This window comes from Phoxinus phoxinus (genome assembly GCF_949152265.1).
Source record: "Phoxinus phoxinus genome assembly, chromosome: 1".
NCBI lineage: Eukaryota > Metazoa > Chordata > Actinopteri > Cypriniformes > Leuciscidae > Phoxinus > Phoxinus phoxinus.
Genome location: NC_136876.1, coordinates 827,935 through 854,279, shown reverse-complemented (window position 1 = coordinate 854,279; position 26,345 = coordinate 827,935). Strand labels below are relative to the sequence as shown.

Genomic DNA, 26,345 nt, shown 5'->3' with positions numbered 1-26,345 from the left:
AAGCCTCGATCTGCCCACCACTACACATGTCCTCCCACCTTTACCAGCGCTTGGAGATATGCGGCGTCCCGCTGGTAAACCCAATCGAGGACATACTTCGGCCCTGCAGGGGTCAGCAGCTGTGCAGAGAGGACAATATCCCTGCGCATGTGTAGTCTGCGCCTTGCTCTTCTTCTTCTTCTTTGGGGTTTCATGGCAGTTGGCGTCGCACTATACTGCCACCCTCTGGATGTACGCATTTTTCACTTAACATAAATGGTTTGTGTTTAGACAACGCATTAGGATTTTGTAGAGTTGAGACAAAATGATGTGGACCTTAATAGAAAAAAACATTTAAAGTCAACAAACACAATTATTATAAGTAAACTGAATATAAATATATTATGTCAAGTGCACAACCTTCCTTGTTCATGTTTTTGAGGGCTTTCCCCATTGTTGTGATGTCACAAACCAACATCACTTCCTGTTCTGGCTCCTCCTCTTTCCTTTTGTATTGTCATCTCATATCTATGGCCCTGTCCCAAATGGCACACTCCGGACTTGTGGACTTCCTCAGAGTCCACACTTTGGTGACGTCATGTAGTGCAGACCTATAGGGCCCTTGGCGTGAGTCCACGAGGGCGCATTGAGAGGTATTTTGGGACAGACTCGATCGTCACGCCGGAAATAGGAAGACGGTCCGGTTGTTGTTTAAATATGACTCAGTAAAGCCCTGACATTCGGTTATATTTATTTAAGGAATCATAATGCGATCGTAGCCTATTATTCAGTGCGCTATTTATGTTTATATTAAATATAAATATATATTTATATTTATGTTTGAGACATCAACCACTGGTTGAGGACCATAATGTTTGTATAAACTGTAGGTAACAACTGGTAAAATGTACACCTAGGTCATACAAACCATAATGATATTTACACTTAAATATTTTCTTCTCATCCATGTTAACGTGAGCGAAAGCTCCTCCCATTCGTTGTCTGATTGGCCTTTCGCAAATTCGCAAGGATTCCTGGGTAGTTAAAGTGCGTGAAGCCTGCATCTATGCGGAAGACCGCTTCAAGAGTACAAAGGGGGCGCTGCTGAGCACACTTCAGAGCGTTAACATGATGAATGGGACGGCCTACGGACTCGTAGACTCAGCGAGCACGCGCAATTTAAGTCCACGAGACCGAAAGTCCACATCAAGGGCGCCATTTGGGACAGGGCCTATATCTATGTGTTCACTCCAATTCATGTGTGTATAATGTTATTTACTTCCCTATGTGACCATTTCCCCCAGTCTGAGTTATGTTCTTGTGTTCTGCTGAAGATGTGGACATGAGCACATGCTGACGGGTGTACATCGTGTTTATTTAAAGGGGTGGTGTACTGCTTTTTTTCTTTGCATGATTGTGTTTATGGGTTGCAATATAACATGTCTTCGTGCGTGTGTGTTTTTTTTAAGCCTTATTTTTCATAAATTTGACCTTTATTGTGAGCCGCTTTCTCCTCTGTCATTTGAACGACTGGTTGACTTCCTGATTCTATGAAACCACTCCCTCAGAAACAGGCATGGGCTCAGATTGGTTAGTTGGGCCGGTGTGTTGTGATTGGCTAAACTGCGTAGTGCACGTTCTCCGGAAATTTCACGCCCATCACCTTTACGGGCGAAAGTTGCATGTGCTCCGGTCAAATGTAAATAATGGTGTCAATACTGCCGTCAGTTTGAGCCAGAATCAGACCCAGAAAGCGGCAATGAAGAGAGTCAAGCAGAACCTCCCCAAACACGGCTCTTACAAAACGCTTCTGAATGGTACATTTTTTTATTATTATTATTCTGTTCTATTCTACTATTATTATATAATAATTTCGATACGCTGTTACTTGAAAATGCCACTGCTGTTTGTTAGCTTTTGAGATACGGTTTTCTCCTGATTAAACTTTTAATATAACTGAATGAGTAATAAATGACTGAAATTTAATAAATGACTGTAATACCGCAGCTGAAGTTTGCTGTAGCGATTACATATCTTTTTTTTTTTTTTACTTTATACACGTTTGTCTTATACACACAAAATAGCATCGAACTAACTGGCTACTATAAACAAACCGCGTTGGCATTGGTTTACGTTCTTGATCAAATCGAAAAATTACGTCATAAAGTATACATGGAAAATACATTTACAAAATTAGTACATAATTACAAATTCAGGTTCAAAATGTTTGTACGCGTTTGTCGTAGACACACAACATAGCGGCTACTAAAGCCAGCGCTGGCATTTGTTTACGTCCTTGATAAAACTAAAACATTACGTCTGAAATTATACATGCAAATACATTTAAAATGATTAAGTCTTACTTACAGGTTGTGGCCCAACAACGGCTGCCTCTGGGTTTAAAGTTGGAACTGCTTCATGTTTTAGTAACAGTTTCTTGTTTAATCCGGCATTGAATTCACGTGGAGATTCTGGAAGCTGTCTTTTACCATTGTAATTTTCAGGAACAGAATCAAACATAAATTTTAAAGACCTGACAGCCGAACACAGAAGACCCGACAGCCGAACACAGAAGACCCGACAGCCGAACACAGAAGACCCGACAGCCGAACACAGAAGACCTGACAGCCGAACACAGAAGACCCGACAGCCGAACACAGAAGACCCGACAGCCGAACACAGAAGACCCGACAGCCGAACACAGAAGACCCGACAGCCGAACACAGAAGACCCGACAGCCGAACACAGAAGACCCGACAGCCGAACACAGAAGACCCGACAGCCGAACACAGAAGACCCGACAGCCGAACACAGAAGACCCGACAGCCGAACACAGAAGACCCGACAGCCGAACACAGAAGACCCGACAGCCGAACACAGAAGACCCGACAGCCGAACACAGAAGACCCGACAGCCGAACACAGAAGACCCGACAGCCGAACACAGAAGACCCGACAGCCGAACACAGAAGACCCGACAGCCGAACACAGAAGACCCGACAGCCGAACACAGAAGACCCGACAGCCGAACACAGAAGACCCGACAGCCGAACACAGAAGACCCGACAGCCGAACACAGAAGACCCGACAGCCGAACACAGAAGACATGACAGCCGAACACAGAAGACCCGACAGCCGAACACAGAAGACCCGACAGCCGAACACAGAAGACCCGACAGCCGAACACAGAAGACCCGATAGCCGAACACAGAAGACCCGACAGCCGAACACAGAAGACCCGACAGCCGAACACAGAAGACCCGACAGCCGAACACAGAAGACCCGACAGCCGAACACAGAAGACCTGACACCCGAACACAGAAGACCCGACAGCCGAACACAGAAGACCTGACAGCCGAACACAGAAGACCTGACAGCCGAACACAGAAGACCTGACAGCCGAACACAGAAGACCTGACAGCCGAACACAGAAGACCTGACAGCCGAACACAGAAGACCTGACAGCCGAACACGGAAGACCTGACAGCCGAACACAGAAGACCTGACAGCCGAACACAGAAGACCTGACAGCCGAACACAGAAGACCCGACAGCCGAACACAGAAGACCCGACAGCCGAACACAGAAGACCTGACAGCCGAACACAGAAGACCTGACAGCCGAACACAGAAGACCCGACAGCCGAACACAGAAGACCTGACACCCGAACACAGAAGACCCGACACCCGAACACAGAAGACCCGACAGCCGAACACAGAAGACCTGACAGCCGAACACAGAAGACCCGACAGCCGAACACAGAAGACCCGACACCCGAACACAGAAGACCCGACAGCCGAACACAGAAGACCCGACAGCCGAACACAGAAGACCTGACAGCCGAACACAGAAGACCCGACACCCGAACACAGAAGACCCGACAGCCGAACACAGAAGACCTGACAGCCGAACACAGAAGACCCGACAGCCGAACACAGAAGACCCGACACCCGAACACAGAAGACCCGACAGCCGAACACAGAAGACCCGACAGCCGAACACAGAAGACCTGACAGCCGAACACAGAAGACCCGACAGCTGAACACAGAAGACCTGACAGCCGAACACAGAAGACCTGACAGCCGAACACAGAAGACCCGACAGCCGAACACAGAAGACCTGACAGCTGAACACAGAAGACCTGACAGCCGAACACAGAAGACCTGACAGCCGAACACAGAAGACCTGACAGCCGAACACAGAAGACCCGACAGCCGAACACAGAAGACCCGACACCCGAACACAGAAGACCCGACAGCCGAACACAGAAGACCTGACAGCCGAACACAGAAGACCCGACAGCCGAACACAGAAGACCCGACAGCCGAACACAGAAGACCCGACAGCCGAACACAGAAGACCTGACAGCTGGGTGAGAATAACACACTTTCGACGGCATGGCTACAGCTCTCCACTATAACTCTTCCTCTTCCACAAAGCCGCAGATATATGGCCATGCCCCCTTTTTTCCCATATTCCGGAGGGAGGGTTGATGTAAATGTATGGGTTAGTTACATATAAAACCCGGGAAGTATCTCGTTGTAGTCCCATTCGAGTCGTTTTTGTTAAACTTCCTGATTTTTAAAAGACGATATCTCTGCTTACGTTGAACTTTCAGCACAGCAACTTTGCAGATACTGTTCATGCACCAACAGCAACATTACACACTATTTAAAATTAAAAAAGTGAAATCGCAATCAACCACCCCTTTAATAGAGAGAACAAGTGTAACTCAGTCAGAGCTGCTGGTTTGTTCTTCTGTATCGGGTATGGTTTCTCTGTTGTTTTATTTTCTCCTTTATTCTTTACTCAATTAATGTTTCATGCTTTTTCCCTTTTGCATTTGTTACCAGTGAGGTGGCTATTAATAGAGGGCGTGGCTAGGTAGGTAGAGGGTTTTTAAGCAGGCACCTGTAGGGAGGCCTAGAGAGGAGGTCCAATCTTTTGTGTGGAATTGTGCTGTTTGGTAGCCTTTCCTTGTGTGTTGGTGCACAGACGCGGTCTGGGTGAGCAGGTAGGCCAAGTGAATATTGACTTTTATTTTATACATTCACAAAGCCTGTTTCACTGAATTAGATGTTTTTAATGCAGACACAAACATTGTGCTGTCCGGTGACATGTCCGTGTTGGTTTGTGCATGAGCGGTCTGGTGAGCAGGTAGGCTAAATAAATAGTGATTGTTTTGTCATATTTAAGAAGCCTTGTTTTACTACATTAGGGAATTGTTTTTAATGCAGACGCAAACATTGTGGATGTGTAGGCCGTTGGTCACGCCCGTTCCTATCTTGGAAGTTAGTCCAGGATTGGTGGCTGGTGGCAGGTAGGCCTAATTTGAAGCTTTTGTATAGTATTTGTAATTGTCTTGATTTTAGTTTTCTAATGAGAATAAAGTAACAAATAAGCTTTGTGGTCATTGTTGGGTATTGTTAACAATGTTTTTGTTTTTTGTATTAGGTTTAGTTGATCGCTGTTCCTCTTGTGTTTATTTTGTTTTGATTTCCCCATCTAGCCAGTACCTGCATGTGTGCGCTGTATGCCTCCAGCCAATGAGTGTATAGAGTTGGTGAATCGTACTGGCTAGTGGGGTATTTTCTTTTTGATTTGTATTTCCTGTTTGTTTTTATATCACTTCCCAGCCTCATGTTGTCAGCCAACCCTTGTACTCTCTGTACTAGTTTGAAGCTTTAAAACGCATGAACGATTTACTTAAGTTTGCAGTGGAATTGATTTCTTTGGTTGGGTTTGAGTGTGCTATAGTTTTATTTGATATGATTTTGGGGTTGTTTGTGTAATTTACTTTGTTTTATTTTGAATTGTTCTGTGTGACAGTTGGGATTGTACTGGGGTTTATAATGGGGTTGGCTGTTTATTAATATCTTTTGAGGGGAAATGAGTTTTTGCTCTGCAATGTATTTTCTTTTCTTTTCTTTGAGATATGTATTGTCCTATTGGTTTATTTGTCAATAAATCTGTTTTTTTGTGTGAGTACGTTGTAGTTAGGTTTTTTTGACCCCCCCTTGCTTGAAGGAACAGTTACCTTGGTAACACATTGTTAATGCATGATAGATAACAAGGGTGACTTTGTTCATGTTTGGTCATGAGCAGCAGGAGGTTTGCAGGGAATGCTTGTTTGATTGAGTTTAATCGTGTGTTGTCTCCGTCACCAGCTGGTGTGCCCAGGCCGACCACTAGAGGGCTCTCCTCCGCTGACCGTCGCCCCTCAGCCATGAACTTCAGTCCCATAATCCTCTTCATGAATTATTGCTTTCACCTGTGTGTCATTATTGTGTGTCTCAGCCTATGTACACCATGTTCTCTCTGTCAGCCGTTTAGATGTTGTCCCACTGCACGTCAGAGTCTCTCTCGTCTCTTGTGTTTTTACTGTGGATTGTTTGGAGTGTTTTGACTCTTTGTCTGGCATATGACTATGAGTCTGTATTTTCCAGTGAAGCTGCGCTTGGATCTTCCTAAAGTCTCAGAGCGATCCGTGACGCGTTCCTCTCTCAGTCTAGGGGTCGGGAGGAGAGGTACCAAAGGAAAGTATGATAACGTAGAGATGTACAAATATGTGCAGAACACACTTCAGTCTCAGAGTGAAAACACAACACAACTTTAGGGAAAAGTAAAAGGATTTATTTCCTTCATGTATCAAAAAGGTTAACAAGAGATGGGAATAAATCTCCAGGAGAGAGTAAGGCCTAAAATAATAACAGAAAAGAAGCAAACTACGGTTTAATAGAGCTGCACAAAAACACAGATTGTCCTTGAGCTTCCTCTCTGACCAGAAACTGGAGAAATATATACAAAATAAAAAGGCATTTCCCAGATAACCATGATCAACTGAACAGAGCTAATATCATCATCATCATCATCATCATCAACTTTTATTCCAGACTCAAGGTCCATTCTAGATGGCTCAGACATGACATACAACAAACATTTAAAATACAAAATAAAAAACCAGAAGAGACTACAATACAGTATTTCTATATAGACACTTATACCAGTGCTTCCATAATGATGATTGATATCGTATGGCACTAAACCTAGGATTTACCAGTACCATAATAATGCTGTTCCGGGAGTCGTTCAGGCGACAAATGAATTTGTAAACGAGTCTCCTCAATAATGCCTGAAAAGTGCTGACCCCTACCTTACAAAACAAGTCACTAGCACTGGAGCCCCTGGGTTTGTTAAGCAGAATCCTCATACAGTCATTATAAGCAACCATGAGCTTCTGCATACTTGCCTTTTTAAACTTAATCCACAATGGAGCAGTATACAAAGGAGTGCAATATGCTTTAAACAGGCTAATTTTGACGTCATCCGTACACATGTGGAATCTTCTTACCAACATGTTAGCTTAAGCATATAATATGCGACGCTGCCTGTATATATCCTCATCATCAGATAACTGATCTGTAATGTAATGACCCAGATATTTAATTTTATTACAGACACTCATCACTTGCCCTGACAAATAAAAATCTGGAAAACAAAGATCTTTGTCCTCTTTTGTCCTACAAATCAATACAGCACTCTTTTTGGCATTATACAACACATCATATTTCATCCCATATTCAGAGCAGATATTCAGTAACTGCTGAAAACCAGCACTGCTGGGAGAGAAAATAGCCAAATCATCAGCATACATACAATGATTAACCAAGGTGTTACCAATCATACAACCTGTTTTACATTTTGATAACTGGCTGGATAGCTCATCCATGTAAAAGTTGAAAAGAGCTGGCGAGAGTAGCCCCCCCTGACGTACCCCATTACTTACCCCAAAGGAGGCAGATACTGTATTACCCCATTTAACCTGCAAACTCTGGTTAGCATACCAGTAAGCCAGGATTCTTATAATGCTGTCAGGGGCCCCCCTTTGGCTCAGTTTTTCAAATAACTTACAATGATTGATTCTGTCAAAGGCCTTCGAAGCATCAACAAACCCAATTAATATGAAGTTATACAATACATTTTAATGACCAACAGAAAATGAAGTAAATGCCTGCGTTCACAATATCTTCTAGTAACACACAGGTAAAAAGTCAACACTAGAATGATATAATATGTTCCAGGAACCCTCACAAGCATAAACTGGCAGGCCGACTAACCGCTGTTGGCACACAGCAGATGAGCGGACGTCCCAAACTCAACACACACACTTTTTTTTTTTTCAACATACGTCCCAATGCAACGTTTAGACCACAACAGATCTTCTTCTTCATCAGATCTACTGTGTCCATCTCCTCTGCTGTACATCTGGCCAAACTCAACACAATGATGAACACATGAGGTCCAGGTGACAACATCCAAACACATCTCAATATGTATTTCACTGCTTGATCATTGGTCAGTGTCGTGTCAAAGAGACCTGGAGCATCAACAACAGTGACGGATCAACTTCACCAACTCTCTTTTCACACACGGTCCTGACTGCATCTAGTCTTAATTCACTCACACACTCATCTCTTCCCAGAATACTGTTTCCTGTGGCACTCTTCCCATTTCCTGTCTTCCCGATCAGAGCAATCCTCACTCCTGGTCATCTTGTTCATCTTCAGCACCTGGAAATCACAGCGGTAGAAGGAATGATAAAATGTCCAGTTTTCCTAATGTTAATTGAACATTTAAAGGTGTCAGGTTGAGTGTGTTTGCTGTTTTGAGTTTGCTTTTGATCCGTTTGTTCTGTGATTGTCTGTATCAAGCTTTATTTGACCCTTCACCTGTTGTCTTGTTAATTACTCGTTAGTTAATTTGTCCCAGCCGTGTCTCGTTTCCCTGATCTGTGTATTTAAGCTCTGCGTTTGAGGCTACGTTTACACGTGAACGGCTATTTTTATAAACGGACATTTCACCCTCTCCGTTTTTAAAATTAACATCATGCACACCTCTCATTTTCAGAAAAGTGTAAGAGCGCTGGCGCAACCACATTGCCCAACATCAAATTGCAAATGTAATGAAAGCGGAAGGAAACTGCGCTACTCGTTATTTTGTGCTTCACGGACCGTTTATCAGTTCAATTGCAGACCAATGCAGCGCGAGCTGATCCTGATCAAGCAACACTGTTACTACACAGCACTGAGAGATCCAGTAAAGAAAGCAGTTGAATTCGCCACTGAAGTAATAACATCGCTGCGAGATCTGGTGATTAGCATTCACATTTCTCTGTTGTTAACGGATCAAACAGCGCTGACGTGGAAACCAGGAAGAAATATTGTAGGCCTACTTTCAAGTAATGTTACGTCAGTTTTATTTTCACATTATGAATACAATTGCTGCCCTCAAATGTTAATCTGAAAAAAAACACTATGTTTATAATTACTACAATATTACATTCCATTTTTTATAAGGAGCTGTTCTTGTTTTATATGTTAAGTATAGCTCCATCATTGCTCAAAGTAAAAAATGATCATACTTTATGAAAAAAAAAATGTAAATCAGGGACATTTCTCTGGCATTTCTTTCTTTTTGCTGTATCGAAAATGCACCGAACCGTGAATTTTGTGAACCCGTTACACCCCTACCATACATCCTTTTTCCCGGACATGTCCGGCTGTCAAGATCGTCCAAAAATGTCCGGGATTCAGCTTTTGCTTTCTGCAGTCGCCATTCATTGTTTACATGCACACCTGTGTTCCTTTCTTGAAAGAAATGATATCTGCGAGGATTTTCAGTCCGGATTTAGACCGTACCATAGTACCGAGACAGCTCTCGTTAAAGTCACAAATGATTTGCTCTTATCATCCGATCGTGGTTGTATCTCTCTATTAGTATTACTTGATCTTAGTGCTGCATTTGACACCATTGACCACAACATCCTTTTAAATAGACTCGAACATTATGTTGGCATTAGTGGAATTGCACTAGCATGGTTTAAATCATACTTATCTGACCGTTATCAGTTTGTAGCAGTAAATGAAGAGATGTCTTATCAATCACAAGTTCAGTATGGCGTACCACAAGGCTCAGTACTAGGACCGCTGCTGTTCACTCTGTACCATTAGGAGATATCATTAGGAAACATGGCATTAGTTTTCACTGTTATGCCAACGATACTCAGCTCTATATTTCTTCACGCCCTGATGAAACTTATCAATTCACAAAACTAACGGAATGCATAGCTGATCTAAAAAAAAACTGGATGACTAGCAATTTCTTACTACTTAATTCAGAAAAAACAGAGATTCTATTTATTGGACAAAAAACTTCCACACGTAATAACCTAGAGTACTGTCTAACACTTGATGGCTGCTCTGTTAAGTCTTCGTCGTCGGTTAGGAACCTGGGTGTGCTCTTTGATACCAATCTTTCATTTGAAAGTCACGTGTCTAGTATCTGTAATACCGCATTTTTCCATCTTAAAAATATATCAAATTTACGTTATATGCTCTCAATGAAAAATGCGGAACAATTAGTTCATGCGTTCATGAGCTCAAGGCTAGATTATTGTAATGCTCTACTGGGTGGTTGCCCTGCACGCTTAATAAACAAACTACAGCTGGTTCAAAACGCAGCAGCTCGAGTTCTTACCAGAACCAGGAAGTATGACCATATTAGCCCCGTTCTGTCAACACTGCATTGGCTGCCTATTAAACATTGTATAAATTTTAAAATATTGCTGATTACTTACAAAGCACTAAATGGTTTAGCTCTGCAGTACTTGAGCGAGCTCTTAACGCATTATAGTCCTTCACGTCTACTGCGATCTCAAAATTCCGGCCAGTTAATAATACCTAGAATATCAAAATCGACTGCTGGCGGTAGATCCTTTTCCTATTTAGCACCAAAACTTTGGTACAGTCTTCCTAACATTGTCCGGGAAGCAGACTTAAAATATGAGACATCAAAATATTTTTCAGAATGAATTGCTAAACACTTGCATAGAGCTAAGATTTTATTCTTTATGATAAATTCAGTAATTAATCCAAGTTGCCAATTTCATGGGGAAACCTCGGTAGAACTCTGAGAAAGTTTTTAGCTGATAAAGTGACATTTTTCTTTTATAATTTTCAGCGCGTCTCTTTAACAGAACTAAATTACCTGGTTAACAAGATGAAGATAACTACTACACCACTTGATGTCATTCCATCAGAGATTTTAAAAGCAGCTTTTCCTATAATTGGTCCAAGTTTTGATTAATTCATCTTTGGACACTGGGGTATTCCCAAATAGTTTTAAGCATGCGGATGTTCAGCCTTTGCTCAAGAAACATGGTCTGGATGAGGGTTGCTTGAATAATTGTTGGCCTGTCCTCCAAGTTATCATTTTTATAAAAACTTTTAGAAAAAGTAGTGTTGTCTCAATCGAACCTGTTTTTAAATACAGCCAAGTTATTAGAACCTCTTCAATCTGGTTTTACTGCCCATCATAGCAGAGTCTGCCTTGCTAAAAGTGCTCAATGACATTTTAATTGCAGTTGATGCTGGTAAAAATGCTGTTGGTCTTACTTGATCTTACAGCTGCCTTTGATACTGTTGACCATACTATTCTTATTAGGCGTTTTGAGCATTCATTCGGCATTAAGGGTACAGCCTTAAACTGGTTTAGTTCTTATCTTAAAGACAGGTCTTTTTCTGTGGAGAAAGGCAACTTCTCTTCATCTTCTACCACTATTTTTAGTGGAGTACCTCAGGGCTCCATTCTGGGTCCGCTTCTTTTAAACTTGTATATGCTGGGGGATATTATTAGGAAGCATAATATTTTATTCCATCTTTATGCCGATGATACACAGCTGTATCTCCCTTTGAAAGCCAGTGAGTTCATTCAGACCTTGATGGACTGCATTCGGGACATTAAGGAATGGTTATCGATGAACTTTCTCCAACTTAATGAGGACAAAACAGAACAAAACTCAGTTTTGGCCCACCAAAACTGAGAAATTATCTTAAGGAGCTGGTTAACCATTTTCCTTCAGTTTCCTCTCAGGTCAGGAACCTTGGTGTCATTCTTGACTCTGAATTATGTTTAACCAAACAAATGAATTCTGTTGTAAAAAATAGTTTTTATTTGTTGCGGTTAATTTCCAAACTAAAATCATTTTTGTCATTCCACGATTTGGAGAAGGTTATTCATGCTTTTCTTACTTCACACCTGGACTACTGTAATTCTTTGTACTTGGGTCTTCAATCAACCATCGCCTGCTCGACTCCAGATGGTCCAAAATGCAGCTGCAAGGCTGCTGACCGGGGCAAAGAAATAAGATCATGTCACCCCAATTTTAGCCTCGCTTCATTGGCACGAGTAGCGGGGTTTCATTCTGCTTCCGTTTGCCATGTGATGTTCTCCGTATGCAGCAGAAATGTCAGCTCTCTCTTAAAAAACGTTGCAAAATGTGACCATTTAGTCGTAGTCTAGAGCCCTGTATAGTGCTGTATTTCTGCTTTACATGAGCGCCACCTACTGTCAGAGAGCGATTTTTATTTTTTTTGCATATATCTGAACTGACAAATTAGACATTCCTGTTGCTTGAACACGACCAATATCAATCAATCAACAAAGTGTCCTGTGCTCAGCACACACCGGCTATAGGTGGAGAGGAGAGATTTGGCTATAGGGTGATGTGTGGCTAACTTATACAGAAGAGACTTTGTTGCTCAGCACATGAAAATAAACTACTTACCGGGATCTCAGACTGTGTTTAAGTGGTTTCTCCACTGTATGGATCTTCATGTGTTGCTTCAGGTCACTTTTAAAAGAGAAACTCATCCCACACTGATCACACGTGGGCGGCTTCTCTCCAGTGTGGATCCTCTCGTGTCTTTTCAGATGTGATGAGTGACTGAATCTCTTGTCACAGTGTGAACACTTGTAAGGTTTTTCTCCAGTGTGGATCCTCTCATGTCTTTTCATATTTGTCAACAGACTGAATCTCTTGTCACATTTTGAACACTTGTAAGGTTTTTCTCCAGTGTGGATCCTCTCATGTGTTATCAGAGATGACGGCTGACTGAATCTCTTGTAACAGTGTAAACACATGTAAGGTTTTTCTCCAGTGTGGATCCTTTCATGTGTTATCAGAGATGACGGCTGACTGAATCTCTTGTCACAGTGTGAACACTTGTAAGGTTTTTCTCCAGTGTGGGTCATCTCGTGTGATTTCAGATGTGCTGATCGACTGAATCTCTTGTCACAGTGGGAACACTTGTAAGGTTTCTCTTTGCTGTGGATCATCTCATGTGTTTTCAGAGTTGATGATTGACTGAATCTCTTGTCACAGTGGGAACACTTGTAAGATTTTTCTCCAGTGTGGATCATCATGTGAGTATTAAGGGATGTAGATTGACGGAAATCTTTCCCACATTGATCACACTTAAACGGCTTCTCTCCAGTGTGGATCCTCTCATGTGTTTTCAGAGATGATGACTCACTGAATCTCTTGTCACAGTGTGAACACTTGTAAGGTTTTTCTCCAGTGTGGATCCTCTCATGTTTTTTCAGATTTTCAGACAGACTGAATCTCTTGTCACAGTGTGAACACTTGTAAGGTTTTTCTCCAGTGTGGGTCATCTTGTGTGTTTTCAGTTGTGCTGATCGACTGAATCTCTTGTCACATTGATCACACTTAAACGGCTTCTCTCCAGTGTGAACTCTCATGTGTCGCTTCAGGTCACGTTTAGAAGCAAAACTCTTCCCGCACTGATCACACGTGTGCGGCTTCTCTCCAGTGTGGATCCTCTCATGTGTTTTCAGATGTCCTGATCGACTGAATCTCTTGTCACAGTGTGAACACTTGTAAGGTTTTTCTCCAGTGTGGATCCTCTCATGTCTTTTCAGATGTCCTGATCGACTGAATCTCTTGTCACAGTGTGAACACTTGTAAGGTTTTTCTCCAGTATGAATTCTCTGGTGCAGTTTTAAATAGGCCGCTGTAGTAAAAGTCTTCTCACACTCAAAGCACATGTACTCTCTCACACCAGTGTGAGTTTTCTCATGTGTATGTAAATATGGCAGCCGTGCAAAACTCTTTCCACACACAGAACATGAATACGGCTTCTCCTTCATATGAACTATCAGGTGTGCCTTCAGGTTTGATGACCTAGTAAATGTTTTGCCGCACTGATCACATGAGAACGGCTTCTCTCCGGTGTGGATCCTCATGTGAAGATTACGACTTGTTATGTTTGTAAAACTCTTCCCACACTGAGCACACATGAAAGGCTTCTCTCCGGTGTGGATCCTCATGTGACATACAAGATTTTGTTTGCATGTGAAACTCTTCCCACACTGATCACATGAGAACGGCTTCTCTCCGGTGTGGATCCTCATGTGAAGATTAAGGGATGTAGATCGACTGAATCTCTTCCCACACTGATCACATGAGAACGGCTTCTCTCCGGTGTGAACTCTGATGTGATTCTCAAGATTTTGTTTGCTTGTGAGACTTTTTCCACACTGAGTGCAGGTGAAAGGTTTCTTGGCTCTTCTTTTCTTTAAAAATGTCTTTGAGCGACTCAAAGGTTTTCCTCCAGGTTGGACATGATGTTCCTCCTCCACTTCACTCAGTTCTTCACTCTCCTCCTCCACTTCACTCAGTTCTTCACTCTCCTCCTCCACTTCACTCAGTTCTTCACTCTCCTCCTCCACTTCACTCAGTTCTTCACTCTCCTCGCACTCTTCCATCAGGTCTGAAAGAAAAAAATTAATTTAATTTTCAGTACATCAAAATAATTCAAAGAGAAATATAAAGTGAAAGGATGTAAAAGTGAGCCCAGATGTAATAGGAAAAAGTAGACAACGGCTATTAAATATTATGATAATTTGATGCCTTTTTATAAATTGATTATATGTCCTTGAAACTTTCCATGACATCAAAATATATCATCCTCTAGTCATCTGTAATAATTGCGTAGGTTGTCTGTGATCTTAATCCGGTGCAAATCGGCCATGTCAGTAATTGTACATTTGAAAAGTAAAAATTCCCCCGCAAATGTCCAACCATATTTCGCCGAACACCGAGGTCCCATGTGAATCGGCATCTCTGTGATTTGGCGGGTCGTATATTATTGTTTTCAAGGTATTTGTTTCCTGTGCGCTTTTTAATCCATCTTTCGTGAAGAATGGAGGCTGCGTTGGAGTGTTTTTATTGTATTCTGGGCGCTGGTAATATCGCTACACCATACAACTATAACATTTGCAGAAAGAGAAAGCTGAAAACCATCAGAAGAGCAACAAAAATAATGATTAGATAGAGATGAATGACATGTTTAGCAGCCTGCGGTAAGGAACATTCTTCTGTTTATGATATATGTGACGATCCAGGGGGCTGTGGTACTTTGTTTTGTCCAGTAGGTGTCTCTAGGTAACACTTCCTTGTGTCTTCAGGTTAAGTGCTGTGACGCAGGTGTGGAGTATTGACTGTGATTATCCATGCTGCTTATAAGATTCTCACTCTCCGGAGTTCAAGAGTTGGGGCTTGGTCTCTGCTGGTCTCGCTGTCCTGCTGATTTTCTCACCCTCTCCAGTCCAAGGCTTGATGTTTTTGTTTTGTATCTTTATATTTTATCTTTTGCTTTAATGTAGTTATGTTTGTTTTCTGATTAAATACATATTAGTGCCAATTTGATTACGTTGTATGGACTCTCCATTCATGTTGCTACTCCTTGAGCCAAGGGGTCGTAACATATGGGGGCTCGTCCGGGATCAACTAAATTGGCTAATGGTTCTTGTATGATTTGGGTAATTCTTTAATTAGAATTATGATTTGGGTAATTCTCTAATTAGAATTATGATTTGGGTAATTCTTTAATTAGAATTACGATTTGGGCAATTCTTTAAGGAACTATTGGTTGGGTAAAATAATTTTTGGGGAGTGCCATATAAGAGTATTTTTGTTTTGATTAGTGGTTTTTGGACTGGAGAGAGAGATAAAATGGTCTGACTGTTGCACTAATTTGCTCAGATTAGTGTTAGGCTGAGGAGCACTTAACGCTGTTTGTTATTTTTGGTGCGTTGGACGCAGGTAGACTGGTTAGCAGTTGAGCTGCATGTGGGCGTGCCGAAGACCAGGGTTGAGTATAATTAGTGGAGTATATATATCCGTTAGATGCGGGGTGGCTTTAATAATATTTCTGGCAGTTGAAGTGTGAGCTGTTGGCTTTGGTGAGTATTATTATTTTGTTGTTCAAATGTTCTTTTAGCAAGTCAGGTAAAAATGGATTTGTTACAGGATTTTTTGGTTGCTCCTACGATGGGAAAATTAGACAGTCTTTCAAAAGAGCAATTATTTAAAGTAGCTGAACATTTTGATTTTGAATTGGCTTTAATGAAAAGTACTAAGGTAAAACCTCTGCGAGGGGCTGTACAGGATAAATTAAGAGAGATTTGACTTCAGAAACAGTCTGATGAAGAGGTGACACCTGAAGGTACTTCAACACCTCATGCGTTGTTAGAACCTAACAGGTTAACCTACATGCAACAGCTAGAAATCCTTAGGATACAAAATAAAGAATGTGAATTGGACAGACAACGTGAATTATAGAAATTGAAAAGCCAAGAGCGAGAACAAGAACATCATTTTGAAACATTTAGAATGCAACAAAGAATGGAAGAAGTGAGAATTTCTTCTCATTCAGACTCATTCAGAAACATGGCTTTTCCTACCACTGCTACGCTGATGACACCCAACTCTACCTCTCATTCCAGCCTGATGATCCGACGGTAGCCGCTCGCATCTCAGCCTGCCTGACAGACATCTCTGGCTGGATGAAGGACCACCACCTTCAACTAAACCTTGCGAAGACAGAGCTACTCGTAATCCCGGCTAACCCAGCACTTCATCACAACTTCACCATTCAGCTAGGCTCGTCATCCATAACTCCATCAAGATCAGCCAGGAACCTTGGAGTTACAATTGATGACCAATTGAATTTCACAGATCACATTGCTAGCACTGCCCGGTCATGCAGATTTGCCTTGTACAACATCAGAAGAATCAGGCCCTTCCTATCAGAGCATGCTACACAACTGCTTGTTCAGGCGCTTGTTATATCCAGACTGGACTATTGTAATGCTCTCCTGGCTGGTCTCCCAGCTTGCACTGTCAAACCTCTGCAACTGATCCAGAATGCTGCAGCTAGAGTGGTCTTCAACGAGCCGAAGAGAGCACATGTCACTCCTCTCCTCACGAAATTGCACTGGTTGCAGATTGCCGCTCGCATCAAATTCAAGTCACTGACGTTTGCCTACAGAACAACCACTGACACTGCTCCTCTGTACCTGAACTCATTACTTCAGACTTAAGTGCCATCCAGAAACTTGCGCTCTGCAAGCGAGCGCCGTCTTGTGGTGCTATCTCAAAGAGGCACGAAATCTCTCTCTCGGACCTTCACCATGACTGTTCCCTGCTGGTGGAATGATCTGCCTAACTCAGCCAGAGCTGCTGAGTCCGTACCCATTTTAAAGAAACTGCTGAAGACGTATCTTTTTCGGCAGCATTTAATCCAGTAATACAAACACTTTCTTTTCTATTCTAACTTTAAAAAAAAAAATGCGTTGGATTGTACTGTGAAGGGTCATAGCACTTACATACTGTTGGTCTACTGCTAGTTTAATTGCTTCTATTGTTTCTCATTTGTAAGTCGCTTTGGATAAAAGCGTCTGCTAAATGAATAAATGTAAATGTAAGTGAAATTAGCTCAGGATGCAGAACGGTTAAAAATGATCGGACAAGGGAAGCTTTCTGGTGGTAATGTTGATTCCTCAAATGATCAGGAAAATGCAGCGAGTGGAAATCGAATGACGGGTTTAGTACAGATGATTCAATTCTTGCCTAAATTCAATGATCGAGATCCAGATGTGTTTTTTTCTCAATTTGAAAGCTTGGCTGAGGATAGGGGATGCTGAACGTACACTCTTACTACAAAGTGTTTTGGAAGGTAAAGCTCAGGAAGCCTTCATTTCACTTTCTTCTGAAAATCGAAAGAACTATCAAGTAGTAAAAGAGGCTATTTTAAAAGCATATGAACTTGTCCCCGAAGCGTATGGGCGACGTTTTAGGGGATGGGGAAAAGATGAGCGTAAAACACACGTTGAAGTGGCAAGGGAATTGGCAAGTCTCTTTATTCGTTGGCGTACATCATTGGGTGTTAGTACCTTTTGAAGAGCTTTCTAATCGAATAGTTTTGGACACTAAGCGTGTCGCGATGTATGTAAATGAACATAAGGTGACATCGGCTGCCATTCTTGCGGTCGAATATGTACTAATCCATAAAAGCGCCAGTGATTATTTTGAGAAAAAGCCAAATAACAGCGGAAATGCAGTTAGAATGAGTCCGAATAAATCGGAGCATGCTGGGAGAGTGCCTGGCCTCCGCTGGCGACCAGCTGCCTTCTTTGGGTGCTCTGAATTATCCCCTGCTTTGGCGATGCCTCCGTCAGCGAGTGGAGGTGTACACGGGGGGTGCCTGTTGCAGTGAGGGGACAGCGGCGGCGAATGGAGTAGCCTGGCTACTTAGTCCTGGCTGGGGAGCTACGCACCCGTCGTGACGCTTTTCTCTGGTGCCGATGTATGTGTGCTGTCCCTGCTTTGGATGTTGCGGCCGCAGTTGGCGGGGACTTGCCTCGGATGCTGTGTGGAGAGCGCTTCTGTCCACGAACGCCAGGTAGAGGTGAGTTTCAAACTTTGACTGCTCCGCCCTCACAAGAAAACGGGTTCAACCAAACCGCAAATCCAGTTAAACAGCCCTTTCTCAACCGGCAACACTGGGGACTAAACCCGGCGATTCGGGAAAAATCGAAGAATTAACTTTTTAAAAACTCTTAATCATGCAAAACTGATCTGGGATCCGCAATCCAAACCCAAGGGATTACTCGACGGACATTTAAATATATACAAAGCGGTTTCGGCCCGTTTTGAGGACGGGCCTGACATGAACTTTTGTTGGTAATAAAAGTTAGGAAACCAGCGCCAGCCGACAGATCACCAAAGACAAAGTTTCAAATTATACAAAAGTATAATTTATTTATAGTGAAAAGATTATTAAATTAAGGAGCAATGGCTTCAGGGTGCCCCAAGGCCAAAATAACAAACAAAATAGACTTACAAATAAACCTATATAAATTACCTGATCAAGGAATAAATAAAATTACAAAGAACTTCCCTAACTCCCTAAAAATAAACAAATCGCAAACAATGTCAACATAAATGGCAGGACACCCCTACGCTCCTAAACCATAAGCCAGAAGAAACGAGTTAAATCATTACAAACAAGCAAACATAATCAATTGAAGAGTTTTGGGATCTGCCGACGGGAGGAGGAATCCGGAGCTCTTCACGCCATCAGGCCAACGCCAGAATGAGCTCCCCGTCTTTTTTTTGCACAGCCCTTTTATAGCGTCATCAATGTATCCACCAATCAGACTCCTCCAGCAGCAGCCAATCCCTGCACACGCATACAAAAAACCACAACCTACACAAAAACAGATACCGAGGATCGTAACAGAAGCATTGGCTGCGTCCAAAACCGCATACTCCCCGAGTAGGCACTTAATTGCAATGAGTACTTACTTAACGAGCGCTAAAAGAGTAGGCACTTTATAGCCTGATCTCGTTAAGTATGAATGCAAGCCGTACATCATCCGCCATGTTGACATTATTATGTGACCATACGACGTTATCACAAGCGCAACAACTTAAAAGATACGAGCGACAGGTTTAACTCAACTAACGTTATCTGTAAATATCTTGATATTGACGAAACTGGCTCATTTTGTGGTCTTGAAGAAACAGCTACCCATTTATTTTGTGATTGTGTCTATATACCCAATAAATTATGGGTTGATTTAAGTTCTTATATTTTTAACCCACAGTTTTATCCTTAAATAAATATTTTGTTATAAAACCCCCAAATCGTCATCTCTTGAGTATGTTGTTAAATTTCTTCATTTTATATGAACATTCGCCCACAAGCAAAAGTCACTTAAAGCAAACAAAAAATGCATTTTCTTTATGTATTATGATGAATTATTAAAATATATTTTACCTCGTCATTGTGCTTTTTCACCTGTGTATATAATCTTATATTATGATGTAAGCAAACCCATACTATTTATGTTTTCTGCATTATTATTGTTCATTGTTGTAAGATACAACCATGGTATCTTTCCCTGATGTTTATGTAACTAGAAGTTCTGCAATAACAAAATGATATGAGCGAGAGCTGCACTAACACCTCATAACATCAGTAACTCGACATCCCTACCTAGAATGGTTGTACTCATCATTTGTAATGTAACAAAGGAGACGGGCAGCTGCGTGAAGATCTCGCCTTTGGAGAAAACTGTTGATTTTATTCTGGGAAAATGTAAACATCACCCTTTAAAAATTAAGATTACCCCAAAATGAATTGCATTACTTGCCCACCCCAACACTTATGCACAATAATAATGAAAAATTCTGACCAATACTTAATACGACTTTTTTTAGTAAAACAAGCTAAATGTAATTTGTTTTGTCATATGATATAGCTATGCATGAGATAAATGCAGTGAACATCTCAATTTTCAGTCAAACAATTAATTAATGCATTGTTTAATTAAATTAATTATATTCGATTTACTGACAACTATAAGAAACATGAATAAATGAGTAAAAGATAAAAAAGTAACCATCACAATAAATAACTATATAAAAGTCAACAACACATGAAACAATGCTTTATTCATACTTATTGTTCTTACAATCACATATTTACAGGCTCTCGTTCTTCAGCTTTATTCTGATGAAGCAGCTGACCAGCGTTCCCTCCTTCCCCTGTCTCTGCTGTCCATCATGTCCCTCATTGCTGCAGTCAGACTGGGATCTGATCATGGATGGGAAAGTGACATGAGGCTATCTTTGCCTGAGTGTACTGTCTCCCTCATCACATCATACAGAGAGCCTTAACAGAACCTGTGAGACTCGTCTCAACAGCACACACTCCTGTGAGAGAAGCATAGAGCAAACCTTAAACATGCTGATTGATAACAAGCGGGGGCTCTTTTCTTCATGGCCAGAGGCGAGCCATGCCTTATGCCTGAGGTTGTTGCTGCGCTGTGCTTCACAATCGAGGCAATAAGGGCCGGTGGAGGGACGGAGGGTCTCGTAAGGGCCGGTGGGGTGATGGAGGGTCTCGTAAGGGCCGGTGGGGTGATGGAGGGTCTCGTAAGGGCAGGTGGAGGGATGGAGGGTCTCGTAAGGGCCGGTGGAGGGATGGAGGGTCTCGTAAGGGCAGGTGGAGGGATGGAGGGTCTCGTAAGGGCAGGTGGAGGGATGGAGGGTCTTGTAAGGGCAGGTGGAGGGATGGAGGGTCTCGTAAGGGCCGGTGGAGTGATGGAGGGTCTCGTAAGGGCAGGTGGAGGGATGGAGGGTCTCGTAAGGGCAGGTGGAGGGATGGAGGGTCTCGTAAGGGCAGGTGGAGGGATGGAGGGTCTCGTAAGGGCAGGTGGAGGGATGGAGGGTCTCGTAAGGGCAGGTGGAGGGATGGAGGGTCTCGTAAGGGCAGGTGGAGGGATGGAGGGTCTCGTAAGGGCAGGTGGAGGGATGGAGGGTCTCGTAAGGGCCGGTGGAGGGATGGAGGGTCTTGTAAGGGCAGGTGGAGGGATGGAGGGTCTCGTAAGGGCCGGTGGAGTGATGGAGGGTCTCGTAAGGGCAGGTGGAGGGATGGAGGGTCTCATAAGGGCAGGTGGAGGGATGGAGGGTCTCGTAAGGGCCGGTGGAGGGATGGAGGGTCTCGTAAGGGCAGGTGGAGGGATGGAGGGTCTCGTAAGGGCCGGTGGAGGGATGGAGGGTCTCGTAAGGGCAGGTGGAGGGATGGAGGGTCTTGTAAGGGCAGGTGGAGTGATGGAGGGTCTCGTAAGGGCAGGTGGAGGGATGGAGGGTCTTGTAAGGGCAGGTGGAGGGATGGAGGGTCTCGTAAGGGCAGGTGGAGGGATGGAGGGTCTCATAAGGGCAGGTGGAGGGATGGAGGGTCTCGTAAGGGCCGGTGGAGGGATGGAGGGTCTCGTAAGGGCAGGTGGAGGGATGGAGGGTCTCGTAAGGGCCGGTGGAGTGATGGAGGGTCTCGTAAGGGCCGGTGGAGGGATGGAGGGTCTCGTAAGGGCCGGTGGAGTGATGGAGGGTCTCGTAAGTGTCGATGGAGTGATGAAGGGTCTCGTAAGGGCAGGTGGAGGGATGGAGGGTCTCGTAAGGGCAGGTGGAGGGATGGAGGGTCTCGTAAGGGCCGGTTGAGTGATGGAGGGTCTCGTAAGGGCCGATGGAGTGATGAAGGGTCTCGTAAGGGCAGGTGGAGGGATGGAGGGTCTCGTAAGGGCCGATGGAGTGATGGAGGGTCTCGTAAGGGCAGGTGGAGGGATGGAGGGTCTCGTAAGGGCCGATGGAGTGATGAAGGGTCTCGTAAGGGCAGGTGGAGGGATGGAGGGTCTCGTAAGGGCCGGTGGAGTGATGGAGGGTCTCGTAAGGGCCGATGGAGTGATGAAGGGTCTCGTAAGGGCAGGTGGAGGGATGGAGGGTCTTGTAAGGTCAGGTGGAGGGATGGAGGGTCTCGTAAGGGCAGGAGGGCATATATATATATGTGTGTGTGTGTGTGTGTTTGTGTGTGTGTTTGTGTATTTTGTAACATTTAAAAAGCAATTTTAGCCAGAACAAATCTAAAATGTATTCACAAAATCGTGCAGCCAGGGCCGGCCCGCGGCATAGGCAGTATAGGCAAATGCTAAGGGCGCCGGCGCCGTATACCCTAGGGGGGGCGCCAGAGCCGCGTAAGGAACTTTCCGCTTTTATTGTACTTCATTAACACTGCAACGAGTGGAGCAATAATGGGATTTACATGGCATTGACTTTCTCTTATAAATTTCTTACTTTAACGTGACCAGGGGGGAGTTGAAGGGATCACACATATACACTTAGTTCACGGTGCAGAACAAAACATGAGGCGCCACAAAGCAGGATGGGAAACCACCTCCACCAAACAGACTTCCTTAAACATTCGGTTTTGTTTTTATTGCCTCAAAAAAAGTTAATATGTCAAAGCGTCCCAAATTATCTGGTGCCCAGGGGAGGAAAAAAAGAAAAGAAGAGGAGGAAAAACGCGACAAATGTAGCGGTTGTTCCTCTGCGTTGTGTTATTTTAGGATGTTATAAAGAAAAGGATTTTCCACACAAAGCTGGTCGTACTAAAGATGAATTTAATCACAATGCCTGTGTGATAAAACACATAAACAAACAGGCACCGTTAACTGCAGCTCTTTCGCCTCTCCTCTCTAGTGACAATGCAGGAAAGAGCGCACACGCGCGCACACACACACACACACACATACATATACCATATATGTAATAATAGCAATAGTATCAATAATATAATTATATGCAAATAATTCAGAACAGCATTACAGTGTTTCTTAGATACCAATTAACATACCTGTGTGATAAAACACATAAACAAACAGGCACCGTTAACTGCAGCTCTTTCGCCTGTTAACCACAAAATACATGTTTAAGTACACAGTTAGTTAACTACAAAACACAGTGAATGCAATGTACAATATATATGAATAAACTAGAGTTTATCTCTAATATGCGTACCAAATACACAAATTTATATATTATTCGAGACGTTAGCCGCTTAGCCACTAACACATCTCTCACTCGTGTCACACCCACGCGCCGCCATTTCACGCAATGCACTATTCACTCAATAACAGAGCACAAATAAACTTAACTTAACAAGTTAACGACTCAAACTAATCGTCAATTATAACATCTCAATGAATACTCTTTCACAATTGATTATTTAAACTCAGGTTATAACACTTATACTCAATTTAACATCAAGTGCACGGAGCTCATGAAATCGTACCTCTCCTCTCTAGTGACAATGCAGGAAAGAGAACGATCACCGATTGCGCTGCCGTTTGAACCACTGACCTGCGCATGACGTCAGCCGACGTGCATACTGTGATTACCTCGTAAACTTTTCAAAATAAAATACCCCAAAACAAATAATAAAAATTAAACTAAAACAAATTTATAATCTGATGTAACAACATTTCCCTGCTACATCCACCCCCACTGTTTTACATCAGATTAACAATTACATACCGTGTCTTATCAAATTAACGATGTCACTATTTCTTGAATCACATTAGATCCGTTCAGTTCTTAACTATCTCTTTCGAGATTAAGGTAACCCAGGGGTAGCTAATCCCCAAATTACCCACAGAAAACCATGCCTTATACATAGTTCTACTCATGACACCAACAATGTACCTGTAAATGTACAACTCTCTCAAAGCATGTAATAATAATAAAATAAAAAAATATATAAAAAAAAAATCTTCAACCACACTTCAACAATCCTTTTTGTTCTCAATTTAACACTTTACATTTCATGACTTGCAGATACTCTTTGTGTAGACATTGTCTGTATAAGCCTATTAACTGGCTTAATGAGTCTCCCAAACCTTGACCTAAAACCATCTCGTAGACCAGAGACTCTTTCATTCATCTGATCTTGCACACTTGATCTTGACATAGGAGTTTCTGCAACTGTTGAAGTACACTCAACTTCTGAAGCACACTCATCACTCAAAACAGTCAAAACAGAAAAATCATCCGTCACCAATGAACATACAGACAAGGTAGAGCCAGGCAAGTTGTCCAAATTTGTCTTACACGTAGGTACTTTGCCCATCTCAGTTGCACATTCCCCATCCCCGTCACCAACTGCAACACTCTGATCAGAATGAGAGCACTCCTCAAACTCTTTTCGCGTCACTTCTGTGGCAGCATTAAGATCTGACACCCAGCGAGAGGTTCGCTCACTCGGAGTTTGATCATCTCCATCACATGAGACACAGACTGTGGAATCCACGACATCATCACCATCACTATCAGCATCCCAAGCTGGCACAGGCAGGAAATTGACAGGCATTAATAGATTACGATGTACCGTCTTGGTACGACCAGTCCCAGGATTCCTTATCTGGTAAGTGTTTAGAGCACCCCTTTTTCCCACAACAACATACACAACTGTTTCCCATCGGTCCGCTAATTTCTTCTTCCCGCGTTCACCCTTATTAGCAAGGAGTACTCTGTCACCTAATTCAAGAGAATGACCTTTACTCTTCCGATCATAATACTCTGCTTGTTTGGCTTGCTGTCTTGTAGCATGTTCTTGTGCGATTACCATTGCTTCCCTCAAGTCTTTCTCAAGAGACTGAACATATTTGTGCACATTAACAGTCTCATTATTCAACATGACATTTTCAAACAGAATATCCACTGGTAATCTTGGTGTTCGGCCGAACATCAAGAAGAACGGTGGAAACCCAGTGGTCTCGTGTCTTGTACAGTTGTACGCGAAAGTAAGAGTGTTCAACATTTGTGGCCATTTGACTTTAGATCTTGGGGGCAGCGAACGAATCATATCACCCAGGGTACGGTTGAATCTCTCTGTTTGTCCATTACCCATCGGATGATATGGGGTTGTGTGCGATTTTCCCACACCCGACAATCTCAACAATTCAACCATAAGGGAGCTCTCAAAGTTCGCACCCCTGTCTGAATGTATTCTCCCCGGAAACCCATAGATACAGAAAAACTTGTTCCACAAAACACGTGCAACAGCTTCCGCAGTCTGATTCGGACACGCATAAGCACAAGCAAGCTTTGTGAAATGGTCTGTGACCACTAGGGCTGAACGATACATCGAATTTTCATCGTCATCGCGATATGAACTCCCGCGATGAACACATCGCAACAGACAGCCTGACACGATGAATAATGCCTGGTTCAGATTAGCACTAATTTACACGTTTTTGACTCCTAAAATCTTGTCGTGGACAAGAAACATGTCAGACTACACGTTGCTTTCCGACCAGTCATCGCGTGCCGTCACACACACACATTCACTCGCAAACAGTCACTCGCACGCACAGACACACAAACACACACACTCACTGTCCCTCGCTCACTCGCTCACTCACGCACGCACACACACGCTCACACTTTCACTGGCGCACACACACACTCACTGTTGCACTCACTCACGTCTCGCCTCGCTCACATATTCAACCCGTCGTGGAGGACCGTTAAAGAATTAAACATGCTATAGTCTTTCTGTCGTGAAGCATCGCAGACGCGACGTAGGTTGTCGCCCACTATGACACACTATACGATGACACGATCGAATCTTGCGTCCCGACGCCCGTTGTTATTACGAATCTCCACGACACCCATACGCCAAACAGATCGTGCCAAAATCGTGTATTCTGAACCAGGCAGGTAATAAACCTTTGACCTATCGCGCAAAGAACCTATTGAAGCACTAAGACATGGGAACAGTATAGTTAACAATCACATTTATCGCAAGTCATATCGTCATCGCAA

The 26,345-nt window shown here is 43.0% G+C and overlaps 1 protein-coding gene across 5 annotated transcripts in view; it reads right to left on the bottom strand.

The window, feature by feature from the left end:
* The window catches only part of LOC307005951 (uncharacterized protein), a 120,395-nt gene that overhangs the window by 41,516 nt on the left and 52,534 nt on the right, over positions 1–26,345 (bottom strand). For 3 of the 5 annotated variants that reach the window (XM_079626498.1, XM_079626499.1, XM_079626501.1), the window contains one exon: positions 12,603–14,607. In XM_079626498.1, coding sequence (XP_079482624.1) covers positions 12,603–14,607 — 2,005 coding nt within the window. Of the gene's footprint in view, positions 1–8,166; positions 8,548–12,602; positions 14,608–20,659; positions 20,901–26,345 lie in introns of those variants that run through there. The other 2 variants (XM_079626500.1, XM_079626502.1) reach the window with 2 other exon arrangements.